We start from the raw sequence: 13,274 nt of genomic DNA, 5'->3' as shown, positions 1-13,274 counted from the left end.
GAAGCAGGGTGCAGAGGTGGGCGCGCAAAGCGAGCCGGGCCTGTGCAGGCGTAAGCGAGAGAGCCCGGAGGCTTCGCGGTCCCCGCACCGGGTCTGCGCTCCGGCCGGCTCTCGCGGGCCCGAGATGCCGAGTGCCGAGTCCCACGGGCGTCCTCCCGGCAGTGCATCGCCCCCACCCCGGCCGCCCGACCTAATCTCCGTTTGGCGGATTTGTGTTGCTAAACCGAGAGCGACTCCCCACAACCCCCTCCCCGGAGTCACTGGGTTCCTGAGCTTTCCGGAGGGCGCACGCCCCGGCCAGGCCGTATCTCCCGGGGAGGCGTCGTCTTCCTCGCGCGCACCCCGGCTCGCTGGCGTCGCGGGGGGTACTTCGGGCACCCCCTCCTGGCGCCACCTTTTCCACTTCCCCAAAGGAAGTTAGCCGGACTGGGAGGAATCCTTAGAAAAGATGTTCAGCCTTAACCGGCGGAGGGGAGGTGCGGAATCAGGCGGTTACGCACCTGCTTTGATAGCTACCGCAGCGTTCTTAGATTCACTGCCCTGTGTGTGTAGGAGCCTTCCCGCCTTACAAGATGACATGTCATGAGCTCAAAACACAACGAAGCAGTTACTATCCTGATTCAACAGGTAATCAGGTTGAGGCTCGGCGACGCCATGTATCTTGCCAGACTTCGTACAACCAGGAAGTTGTAGATCCCAGAATTAGGTCTGTGTGTTTTCAAAGCCAGTGCTCAGCCCTGCAGTTTGCTGTTTCTATTGTCTGTACTCCCTGAATAGGCCATGCTCCCGGGACCAAGGCTGCACCATGTGGTGCTCTGAGATGGACACAGCCCTGTCCCAGAACCTCTATCCCACACTTGGATCCTGGGGAACCGTGGCCAGGCCTACAGAGAGTACAGTGGTATCAAAGGGAGATGACTGGTCCAGTACATTCTCCCTCAGGAATATCAAGGACCTGACTGCTGCTGTCACCAACTGAAGAGGACCTCAGATGTGGCCCTGGAAGCCAGAGCCCTCAGTCCAGAGCTCAGTCCCCACCTCCTGGCTTTCTGGCTGGGACACCGAGTCACCTTCCTGAGCTTCCTCATTCATAATCTGGAGATACTAAAGCCCGCCTAGCCTCCCTTGGCTGTTGTGGAATACATGCTTACAATACACACTTAATAAATGGCGGGCGTTATTACAAGATTGGGAAGCCAATGAGGGCTTCGCACCTGTATTCCAATCCCCACTGAAGGCCCTGAGAGGGCCTAGCAACTTTATATTTGTAATTTCCAAATGTTTTCCAGAGAGGTTCCCTAAAGTCATTTCATCTTCAAACCCCACAAAACCTGGATCCGCCCTCAGGGTAGCAGCATTATAAACCAGGAACGGAGATTTTCTGGCATTCCTCAACCCCCTACACTGCCCACTTGGCCATAAAGTAAAACTGGGAGAACAAGAATGATTTGGTTGTTTTCAACTGCCATCTGAGTCCTGCCGAGGCCAGGCCAGAAGCTCAGTGAGGCCCAAGAACTGTGTTTTGGTCATCGCTCTGTCTCCCACACCTAGCACCTAGTATATAAGTGTATACATACCCTTCCACCTAGGTCTCAGCCATCACCATGGCCCCTTTACATCCGTGATCTCTTGTCTGAGCTGGAGCCAGGGAGAAGCAGAGCCTCCCAATGTTCCAGGCTACCCCAAGACGTTCTGTGTGCAGGCAGGAATGGTGCCAATGCTTTCTCTTCCCTGGCCTTTGAGAAACTGCTTCTCAAGGTGACTCCTTCCTCCCCACCCCTTGAATGCACACAGACCCCAAGGTCCATCAGTATATGCTGAGAAATATTTCTAGGCCTGGCCCACTGCTTCCTTCAACCCCTAGGCCTCATTGTCCCATGCCAGAAATATCACACGAGTCTTCTAGCTGCCCTCCCTGGTTCCTAGCTCCCTGCCATTCAAGTCATTCTGAAGTCCGGGCCACATTATTCCTGCTAAGAAGCAGCCTAATCACATCATAGCTCTGCCACAAATCCCTTGATGACTGCCTCCTTCCTGACCCAGCCAATTGAAACATCTCTGCCTGGTGTCTGAGGCCTTCTGTCATCTGATTCTACTACACCCCACTTACCTCTCCCTCCACCCTGGGCCGCAGCAAGGCCACCTCCCACTGTTCTCGGCCCTCAGAGTCTGTTCCCTTTAAGCCCCTGCATGCATTTCCTTGCCCGCCCTGCCCTCTCTGTTCACCTTCCACTGACCAAGTGTCCATCTCACCGAGGGCCCAGCTCTCCCATCCTCCCCCATGAAAGCCTCTCCCTGAGATTGGGGCCACTCACCCCAATCTCCCAAGCCTCAGCACTTCCATGGGGCAAACTCAGACTGTGCTCAGAATCCATCTAGATCTAGACCACGACTCTTCTTTATAGACTGGAAACCAGCAACACAACGAGCATGCCATCTTGTCCAGTATCAGGCTGTGCTAGAGGTCGAAGCTGGGATTTAAACCCAGTTCTGATGCCCAGCAGGGCTGATTATCCTCCCCGCACAATCTCAACGCAGCCTCTGATAAGTAACACTGACTCATCACAGTCTACCTGATACTGTCTTATTGGGGGGTGGTCTTGTCTGCCCCCATCAGACAGCCTTCGAGACCAGAGCCCATGTTACACTGCTGTGACTGCTCCTGGGCTCAGAGCTGGGCCTGTGTCCTCCCGTCATTATGTCAAGTATCACCTCATGCACTTCTTTATTATCCCACTTCCTTTTGCCCTTTTGCCATCATATAGCTGTTGGACCCCAGCTAAGCCCCTTGCTGATTACACTCTGGACCCCGAGGAAGAGCAGCAAGGACCTTGACCATTGGAAATCTAGTTCCACACATCTCCCCGACCCTCCAGATGGCCCTCCCCTCTGGCAGGAGTCCCCTGGGTGTCTCTGTTCATTTACTGTGCTCCCTCCTGTAGGATCTGGGTTGGGAGGGGGTGGTCAGGCCATGCCAGGCTGCCGTCCACAAAATGCACCTATCAGTAAGAGAAGGCAGGCCACAGCGAAGTCGGGATGTAACAATTCACAGCTGATCCAGGGCCCTAGGAATGTTACTCCAGAAATTCTCACCAGTGGATCAAAGCAGTACCCCAGCACCTGGGAGCACACTTCTAACAGCAGTGTTTGCATAATACTGATGGTTTACAGAGCATTTATTTTTTCATTTATTGCCTCATTTCTCCTGATAACACACTGGTGAGGTTAGAAGGGCAAATATCATTATCCCCACTTAATCAGTCAATGAGGGTTATGAAGGTTATAGAGTGCATTTAAGGTCTCAGGGACAGCAAAAGGGAAAAAGGAAGAATTAAGGCTAGCATGCGCAATGCTGCAACATGTTGGAATCCTAGGTGGGAGAGGGGGCTGCTGTCATGCAAAGCACTTCTGAGAAGAAGCACCAGGGAGGAATCCTGACCCAACATTTCCATTAGTTATGTCTGTGGTTTTCAACCCAAATGCACAAGAGTCACCCGGAGGGCTTTTACAAATGCTGATGCCCAGGCCTGAGCCCTGGATGATGGCTAAATTGACCTGGAGCGGTGGCCAAACGCCAGCTTTTAGGAGTTGCCCAGGTGAGTCTGAGGAACTGCTGGGAATGAAAAGCAATGACTTTCCATGAGACCATCTGGAATAAACTTCTGAAATGAATCCACCAGTACTGGTTTCTGCAGTCTCTCTTGGGCAATGCTGAGGGCACTCCCTCCCGGGTCCTAGTGGCCCTGCGCTGTGGAGCTCACTGGGATGAAAGGTCACGGGGACTTCCTCATCAACTCTGTAGACAGTTGTGTCCTTTGTGGGAAGGCTTCTGGGGAAGAGGCACCCGTGCCCAGCCCCTGGAGTGGCTGGGGATGGAGAATCACATTCCTGGCCTGTCTCCCTGCCTCTTTCATTTACCCAAACTTCTGCCTTCTGACAGCATGAGAACAGAGGTTTTAAAGCTGGCAACCACCAGGCTAAAATATGGTCTACAACGTATATCTTATTCGGCCCACCTAATATTTTATAAATATGAGGGAGCACTTAAAAGTCAGGAGATTCGCTTTAAACCCCAGGTTCCCAGGGCACCTCGGTAGCTCAGTCCGGTAAGGGTCTGGCTCTTGACTTTGGTTCAGGTCATGATCTCTCAGTCTGTGAGTGGGAGCCCCGCATCGGGCTCTGTGCTGGCAGTGCGGAGCCTTCTTAGGATTCTTTCTCCCTCTCTCTCCGCCCCTCCCCAGCTTGTGGGCTCTTCCTCTCTCTCTCAAAATAAATAAACTTAAAAAGTAAGATAAAAAGATAAAATGCAGTAAAATTAGATAAAATCCTGATTCCCAGCATCTTAGGTCTGGTCACACAGGACCCTGGATATATCGTGGCAATGCTCAGCTAGAACTGAGCAGCCACTGCCCCCTTCAGACAGTGTGGGGTATTGCAGCTGCCCCCAGACCCCACCAAGTCTCCCCACTTCACTGATACACACCTCTGCCCCCATAGGTCTTTAAGTTTTCAGCCCCCAGTCGCTGGAATTTACAGGCACAAGGCCTCAGGTGTTAGGGCTGGGGTTAAGATGAGGCAAGAGAGGTGCCTAGGGTGCAAGATTTGAATACAAGATTATAAAGGTCTCCAACCAGCTGCCCCTTGCTCAACCTTGACCTGTTTGCCAGGCTCAGAAAGGACCTGGTGCCCAGGGATTCCTCTCTCAGCTTCTGTCCCAAGAAGGTTTCTACTTCCTTGTGGGGATGGCAGTCCCTCAGGGGAGTCAGGAAAGCCAGTCTGGCCCTGTGGCTTTTTGGACATGCCATCCTCATTGCATTGCCTCTGAACCCAGTAAGCCTCCTATGTATAAAGAATGATGGCCTGGATGGGGCTCCTGGGTGGCTCAGTCGGTTAAGCGTCCGACTTCGGCTTATCTCATGGCTGGTGGGTTCATGCTCCTCATTGGGCTCCGTGCTGACAGCTCAGAGCCTGGAGCCTGCTTCAGATTCTGTGTCTCCTTCTCTCTGTGACCCTCCCCCGCTTGCACTCTACCTCTCAAAAATAAAAAATAAACATTAAAAAAAATTAAAATAGTTAAAAAGATTAAAGCACCAATTTGTGGCTATTGCTGTCCTGGAAAACTAATACAAAACCTTTAGCAATACCAACTCTCCTCTCATCCCAGACTACAGAACTGGTTTATGCACAATAGTCTGTAGTAAAAATGTTTTGATCATGTATCTCACAATCTGTATATTTACTTTTTTTATGTTTATTTATTTTGAGAGAGAAAATGAGCAGGGCAGCAGAGAGAGAGAGAGAGAGAAAGAGAGAGAGAGAGAGAGAGAGAGAGAGAGAGAGAGAGTGAGAGAGTCCCAAGCAAGCTCTGCACTGTCAGCACGGAGCCTGACATGGAGCTCTATCTCATGAACCATGAGATCAGGACCTGAGCCGAAATCAAGAATCGGTTGCTCAAAGGGCTGAGCCACCCAGGCACCCCTGTACATTTACTTATAACTATCAATGCATACGACTGTACTGATATATTATTTATGTTATAAAACATATCTAGGAATGCCTGGGTGGCTCAGTCAGTTAAAGCATCCAACTCTTGATTTCAGTTCAGGTCCTGATCTCAGGGTTGTGAGATCGAGCCCCACGTTGGACTCTGCACGGGCACGGAGCCTGCTTAAGATTCTCTCCCTCTCCCACTGCCCATCCCCTCTCGTGTTCTCTCTCTAAAAAAAACAAAAACAAAAACCTAAAATATAGACATGAAAACAAATGGGACAATGAGAGTGTAAAATGACATGACTTTGGAACTATTTGGCTGTTCTTAATATTTTTTAATGTTTACTTATTTTTGAGAGGGAGTGAGAGAGAAAGAGAGACAGTGAGTGGAGGAGAGGGAGAGAGAGACACAGAATCTGAAGCAGGCTCCAGGTTCTAACGGGTCAGCACAGAGCCCAATGCAGGGCTAGAACTCACAAACTGTGAGATCATGACCTGAGCTGAAGTCAGATGCTTAACTGACTGAGCCACCCAGGCGATCTTTGTTGTTCCTAATAAAGTTTAATATATACCCCCATGACCTGGACATTCCATTCCTGGGTATTTACCCAAGAAAACGTAAAACATATGTCCATAGAAGGATTTGCACACAAATGTTCACACTTTATTAGTAATAGCCCAAACTAGAAACAACCCAAATGTCTATGGTGAGAGATAAACAAAAATCGTACTAGATCTATATGTAATCCATACTTCTCAGCTCTAAAAATGGAATGCTTTTTTCCCCTTTGGTAACAGGTGCCCCCACCAGCTGTGTTTTTGGGATTGTGTTGAATCTGTAGATCAATTTGGGGAGTATTGCCAACTTAATATTAAGTCTTCCAATTCATGAACACCAAATGTCTTTCCATTTATTTAGATCTTCTTCAATTTCTTTCACCAATGTTTTATTATAGCTTTCAGAGTATAAATCTTAGACTTCTTTTAAGTTTATCCCTAAGTATTCTGTTCTTTCTGGTGCTATTATAATGAAACTGTTTTCTTAGTTTCATTTTTTTGATTGTTCATTGCAAATGTATGAAAGTACAATTGATTTTCATATATCGATTTTGTATTCTGCAACCTTGCTGAATGTGTTTATTCTACGTGTGTGTGTGCACGCGCACACGCCTTAGGATTTTCTATACACAAGATCATGTAGGAATGAATACACGCAGTAAATAAAAATATCAAAGCCAGATACAAAAGAGCACACATGTATGATTACATTTACATGAGGTTCAAGAACAGGAAAACTAAGCTATGGTGATAGAAGTCAGAACAATGATAACCTCAGGACAGGGAATGGGAAAGTAGTGACAGGCAAGGGACATGAGATTTGGGGGATGATGGCAATATTCTACATCTTGACCTGGGTGGCAGTTATAAACCTATATACATGTGTTCAAATTTCTTGAGCCAACACTTAGGATTTATACATTTGACAGCTAATAAATTATACTTCAATTTAAAAATAGACACAAGGGGCACCTGGGTGGCTCAGTCAGTTGAGCAGCTGACTTCAGCTCAGGTCATGATCTCACAGCTCACGAGTTCGAGCCCCCATCAGGCTCTGTGCTTGCTAACAGCTCAGAGCCTGGAGCCTGCTTCAGATGCTGTCTCTGTCTCTCTCCCTCCACCCCTCAAATATAAATAAACATTCCAAAAGGTTTTTAAAAAGACACTAGGGTGAAGTTAACTATTTTTAAATGTAGTGAGCTAATGGTATCATTGCCTGATTATCTCCAGCCTTTCGTGTACATAGGGATTAGCTTATCATTAATGATATTCAGAATAAAGCCAGAATTCAAAAAGCCTTGCCCATTTTCTTTTTCTGACTACTTATTATATCTGATCAGATCTTTTCTTTCTTTTAACCCCAAGATGTGGCTGATGAGCAGCTTGCACCAGGGATAGGGAACAAATCAGTGCTCTTATTTTCTCCTTGTTCATTAGTTTTTTGTTTTTTTTAACTTTCTTAAGGTTTCTTTACTTTTGAGAGACAGACAGACAGAGTGCGAGTAGGGGGAGGGGTAGAGAGAGAAGGAGACACAAAATCCGAAGCAGGCTCCAGGCTCTGAGCTGTCAGCACAGAGTCTGATGCGGGGCTCGAACCCATGGACCGTGAGATCATGACCAGAGCCGAAGTCAGATGCTCAACTGACTGAGCCACCCAGGCACCCCCATTAATTTGTTACCAGTTTTTTTTAAAGTTTATTTATATTTAGTAATCTCTACACCCAGCATAAGGCTCAAACTCATGACCGTGAGATCAAGAGTCACTCTCTTGCTCTCTCTTCTGACTGAGTCAACCAAGGCTCCATTGTTCATTAGCTTTCATCCATAGTTTTTGTGCAGAAACCTTTCTAAGCCACTTGCTCATTTTGTGAGAGTCATCCTAGTTAAAGCCAGATAATATGATATATAAAACTTCCTCAACCAGGCAGTCATAAGACAATAATGCCTCATGCTCAAATGGCCCTGGAAACAAAGGTAGGGACCTCTGTCAGCCCATCCTCATGGTGAGAGACCCTGAGTACAAGATGACACACGTGGCCATCTGGAAGGCTCACCGAGCAGGGCTCTCAGTGCCGATTGGTCTTTAAAAATTGGTAACAATGGAACTTGTAGGCCTTTCTTCTTCCCACTCTGAAGTGCACCATTTCGCACACATACCACCTCTCAAGATGTGTCTACTCTCAGCCCCGCGACCCCTCGTCTGGTTTCCTGGAGGCTCAAGGCTCCTGCTCCTTGCTGCTGCCGGACAGAACACAATTTAATCACATGATCCCTCAGCCTACAGATCTTTTGGGCCCCCTGGACAGAGTTCCTTAACCGGACCCCAGTGCCAGCCCCACCAATGTCATTAGCCTCCCTTCCGCCTTCCCCGCCAGCACCACACAGGCAGCCTCCGGGCTTCTTTCCATCTTTCACAGCCTCTGCCTTTGCCTTGCTGCCATTTCTCCATGGACTGTCCTTCCTGGCCAGCAGATTCCTTCTTCTGCTTCAATCTCACCTCCTATCTCCAACCTTCCTTCCCTCCCCAAGACAGGGAGGATCCCTCCTTTATCTGGTTCCTAAGACATACGTAACTTTTTCCTTTTTTGCATGTTGAACTTCACTTCTCAGCCATAAGTCCTCAAACGCTGGAGCGTCTTATTCGTTTTTGAAAGAATAAGAATACGGCAGCTCAATCGTGGAATGAGAAGCAGGGTAGAGAGGGCTGTGATTCCAAGCCCAGCCTTGGACCTCACCTTGGACCAGATAAGGGACACAGATGCAGGAGAAATAAAAAGCTACTGTGTTTTTCTCCCAGTGAAGTGGCTCATTCAAAACCCCACTTTGCCACCTTCTCATGAAGCAATGCACCTCAGATCCGCCCTATAGCAATTTTAAAGGCATAAGAAAGTGCCAGCTTGGGGGATGGGACAGGAGGGGTAGGCCATCACAGAGAGCACAGAAAATTTCCTGATGTGGAACCATCCGGGCTATGTCAATAGGAAAGATCTGAAACTTGTCCATGTTCAAGTGCAGAGGGCATGGGTACAAGTTCCTGGCATGCCTGACTCTACACACTGGAAAAGACAAGGGAGGGGAGAGACCTCTGTGTTCTCTCTCCCAGAGCCTCTCCCACAGTCAGTGTGCAACGTAGCTCCAAGGGCAGGAAGGTCCTGTGTTTAGCTCCTAACTTTGTAATTTGCTCCCAAGAGAGGGCTAAGAGAAGGACCTAGTAACAAAGGTCCCCTCAGAAAGCACCTGCCCCGTGGGGTGGGCTGCGCCCAGGTAGGAACAGGTTAGAGGTAAATGCTCTCCCCCTTCCCTAACCCCAACTCCAGCCCCCAGCAGAATCCATTTTGGGCTGCTTGGCTAACTGAAACCATGGTCAGAATTCCCCTAGGGAATTGCCACACTGCCTCTCTTTTACAGAAAATGTTACAGGACATGGAAAGAACATTTAGGCTTCTTACCTTCATTTCATTAAGCGGGGGCTTGATTGACTCTTCAGTTACTTCACTCTTAAAGAAACACAGGACAAAATAAGGTGTTACAAAGGCATCTTAGCAACTTGCATTCAACACCTGTCGATGCTCATAACTTATCAGTCGTATTCCGAAAGCAACGGTAACTATAAGTAACCCTGAAATCGCTGAGTAAATTCTAAGGTGATTAGCCCTTCTCCGGATGAAGCACAGCAGAGCTCAGAAATGTCTTATTCATGAATTTATTCACGTCAGCATGGATTAGGTGCTTACGAATGTGAAGGTCCTATGCTAGGAAGTGGGGGTTTGAAGATGAAAACCAATAGTGGCTCTGCCTTCAGGGAGCCCACAGTCCACCAGAGAAGACAGATGTGTCCACCAATAGTGAAGGCACAGTGCTGAGCTGCTAGAGAGGTAGGTAGGGGAGCAATGGTAACACAGGGGTCTGTCCCCGCTGGCCATGCCGTGTCCCCAAGATTGCCGGAGGCAATACTTCCCAGCCGAACATGCTGAGAACGTGGACATCAGGCAGTAGCTGGACGAGCAAGCATCCTTGATGGATTAGCATCCTGCCCTTGCATACCCCTCTCACAACTTCCCGTGCCTCACAGGTTTTGGAAACTGCTGCCAGTCAAGAGACAGACCATGTAGATCTCTTCATGATAGCAGCTGAAGGGAGAAGGAGGATGTAGGAAACTGTTTGCAAAAAACAGCCATAATGGTTCTCTCCTGGTACCCATACTCTCTTTAGTCTCTCTCCCACAGGGACTCCGGGCTTGACTGTGTGACTGGCCTTAGCCAGTAAGACAATAACAACAGGCCATAAGCAGTAGCTTTAACAACGCTTGTGCTCTGTGCTCAGGCCGCGCCTCCCTCTCTTGCTGCCCTTGGGAGCCCAAATTACCCCTGAGTGACAGAGCACAAGGGGTAATCCTACTTATAAGGAAGGGGCCTGGGGTTTCTAGAAGGTTGTATAGCGGCCCAAGACATGCAGCCAGTCTTCTCGAGAATTGGGGGTAAACCGTGAGTCCTCCCTGAAGGCCAGAGGCCACCACTTCCTGTCCTGCCTCAGGTGGAGCAGGTGCTCCATAAATGGTGGTTGTTCATGAACTCAAAAACCGTGTCCTCTTCCGAGTAGGCTGCTAATCAGAAATCATGGTCCTAGGGAAGCAAGAAAAGGCATCACATAGACAACCCAAGTGACCAGGACAATCTAGGCAAGTTTTTCACATGGCCAAAAACCAGTCTAGGCTTCACACCGATAGATACTCCACGAGAGCAGACTAGCCACTGAAAGGGCTCTGATGAAGCCTTGAAGATATTTACATGCTTTCAGAGAACTGAGCATAAGGAAATAATGCACAGTACTCTCTGGGGGCTTGAAACAGCCAAGGAGCCAAGGATAAAGGAACTGAACGGGCCATGTAATTTGGGGCCCTTCCTTAGATTAAGAGTGGAAATTCAATATCCAGAGCACAACATTCCTACGCTGGGAACAACTCAAAACAGGAAATAGGCATACTCTTCAGCAGTTACGGTTGGAGTCACAGGCCTCACCTGCAGCCTCACGTTTGCCGGGGAGGTTGAAGGGACCCTGGTCGAAAGAGCACAGGCTGGAGTCAGAGGGACCTGAGTTTACGTCCTAGATCTGTCACTGAGGAGCTGTGTGAAATTAGGCAAGGAATTTAATTCCCTAAGCCTCTGATTTCCCATCTGTGAGGTGAGAACACGACCTCCCTCACAGGAACTTTGTGAACATTTATGGGGACCGTGTGGCGTGGCTGGCGCAGAGTCGCTGCTTCTCTGAAGTTAAAGATCACAGGCTCCTAGAGACACAGGGCAGTAATGACAACTCACACGGCGCCACTGGAGAGCTCACACCTGTTTCCCGCTCCTGGGCTTCTGCTTGTGTCTCCGATCCCCAAGCCAGCGCTCCCCTGTCTGGACCCCTAGGACCACAGAGGACCAGCCAGATCCACAGACTGACACTGAACTCCAAGGGCCGGTGCCCAAGCCTGCTGACTGCCGCGTGGCACTTGTGACACTGGCTGCTTTGTGCCACCTCTCCAAAGCTGCCTGTCCTCCTTCAAACCCTCAGTGGCATTCTGCCTGAGACTTGCAAGGCCAGGTGGGGGCACAGGAAGGGGACAGTGGGGACCATGAGAGGCGGCGCTGACATCCGACACACCGCCGGCTCTGGAGGTGCTCCTTTCCCAGAGCAGGTAAAGCTTTGTTCACCCTGATTGCGGAGGAGAGGAGGAGAGAAGGGACAGGCATCGGGGGTCTGGGGCCCGAGGAGCTTTCAGGTTTGTGTAGTTAGTGGCCTCCCCTGCTCACTGTACCCAAACAGGTGCCTGGGATTTCAGAGATGACACGGGGTTTCCACTTGGGTGTGAGAAGCGGGGTCAAATTCAGTTCTCTCAAAGCCCTGCGAGGTTGCAAAGCCCTCCTTAGAGGTGACGAAGGGGGCCTTTCCAAGCCAGGCCTGGAGGACGGAGGGAAAGTTGCCCCCCCCCCCACCTCACAGGGAGGGGAAAGCAGCGCCTCGAGTTTGTGGCCCCTCCTCCCCTCTCTCACATGCCATCTGGGAACTAAGTTGTCACCCACACACTGACCACACAAGTCTTCACAAAGCGGGCAGGTCAGGCCACAGCAGTGACTGACATGCTGCCTTGGGAGAAGTCTGTCCCCAGGGCATTCCTTAAGGCCCAGCTCTGTGATTGTTGTCCCTCAGGTTCCCAGACTGTAAAAGCGGAGCGTCTGCAGTCCTTGCCCCAGAGGGACCCTCTGCGGTTGGCTGAACATGAGCCACTACTCAGAACATTATTTGTCCCATACACATTTTCCAAGGTTTGTTTCAACATCCAGGAGAGAAGCAGAGCTCTGTGTAAGTGGCGAGAGTGGGCTTCTGCTTCCGCACGGCCATGGAAGGCTTCTCTTAGGAAAGGCCACACTCCTGTTCTCCACACACGTTCATGACTTTGCCGTGTTAATGGTCAAGTGATTAAAGGAAGGGTCACGTGACTGACCCCCTGGGCTCCCCTCGGGCAGGACCTATCTGGCCCAGGTAAAGCTTAAACTGCACAGAGAGTCAGAGGCTGGGTGTGAGGGCCTCCTGCCTCATCCCGTGACACGTGTCTGCTGTGCTCCCCGTCTGGGTTTCTGTCCTATAAAATGGACGCCGACCTAACAGCCTGAGGGAGCATGGGCTGAGGCGCCCGTGGCCACGTGAAGCTGGGGGAAAGCAGGGGGAGAGCTTACACATCCTCGCTGGCAGGTCTGCCCCATGGTGGGCACCTGCTGTGCCGGGTTCACTCTTCTCTTCTGGTTCTTTCTTCTCTTCTGCGCTCAGCAGTCAGAACTGGGAGACCTGGAGAAAAGCAAACCCGAAGGAGAAAGTCAAGGGTTCGTCAGTCTCATTTCTCTCCTCACCAACTGGGAGGCTAAATGCGCCACTCCTGAGGACCGGGGGCCGAGTACTGGCCCCTGTCTCTGGAAGGGTCTGTAATCCCAAGTAAAATGTCACAGGTTTCTGGCAGGACACTCTGCTAGAAGAAATTCCCTGGAGCCCTGTCTGGAGGTGGTGCCTTCTCACCAACTGCAGCCTTGTCTACTTACAAAGAGATCTGGAAGTAGGGTCCTGCTTCCCTCCCTCTCTGCCCCTCCCATGACCATGCTCTGTCTCTCTCTGTCTCTCAATGATAAATAATTGTTAAAAAAAGAAAGAAAGAAAGAGAGAGAGAGTAAGAAAGAGAAAGACAAGAA

The 13,274-nt window shown here is 49.8% G+C and overlaps 1 protein-coding gene across 1 annotated transcript in view; it reads right to left on the bottom strand.

Annotated features, from left to right (window-relative positions):
- HK1 (hexokinase 1) overlaps nt 1-12,860 on the bottom strand; it is an 81,156-nt gene extending 68,296 nt beyond the window's left edge. Inside the window, exons 1-2 of the mRNA XM_029931805.1 lie at nt 12,771-12,860; nt 9,498-9,545 (exon numbers count right to left, since the gene is read on the bottom strand). Of these exons, the coding sequence (XP_029787665.1) occupies nt 9,498-9,545; nt 12,771-12,797 (75 nt within the window). The 5' untranslated portion in view covers nt 12,798-12,860. The remainder of the gene's footprint in view (nt 1-9,497; nt 9,546-12,770) is intronic.
- Between the last annotated feature and the right edge of the window lie 414 nt (nt 12,861-13,274).

Source organism: Suricata suricatta, chromosome 2, assembly GCF_006229205.1.
Source record: "Suricata suricatta isolate VVHF042 chromosome 2, meerkat_22Aug2017_6uvM2_HiC, whole genome shotgun sequence".
Taxonomy (NCBI): domain Eukaryota; kingdom Metazoa; phylum Chordata; class Mammalia; order Carnivora; family Herpestidae; genus Suricata; species Suricata suricatta.
This window is presented reverse-complemented; position numbering and strand designations above follow the sequence as displayed.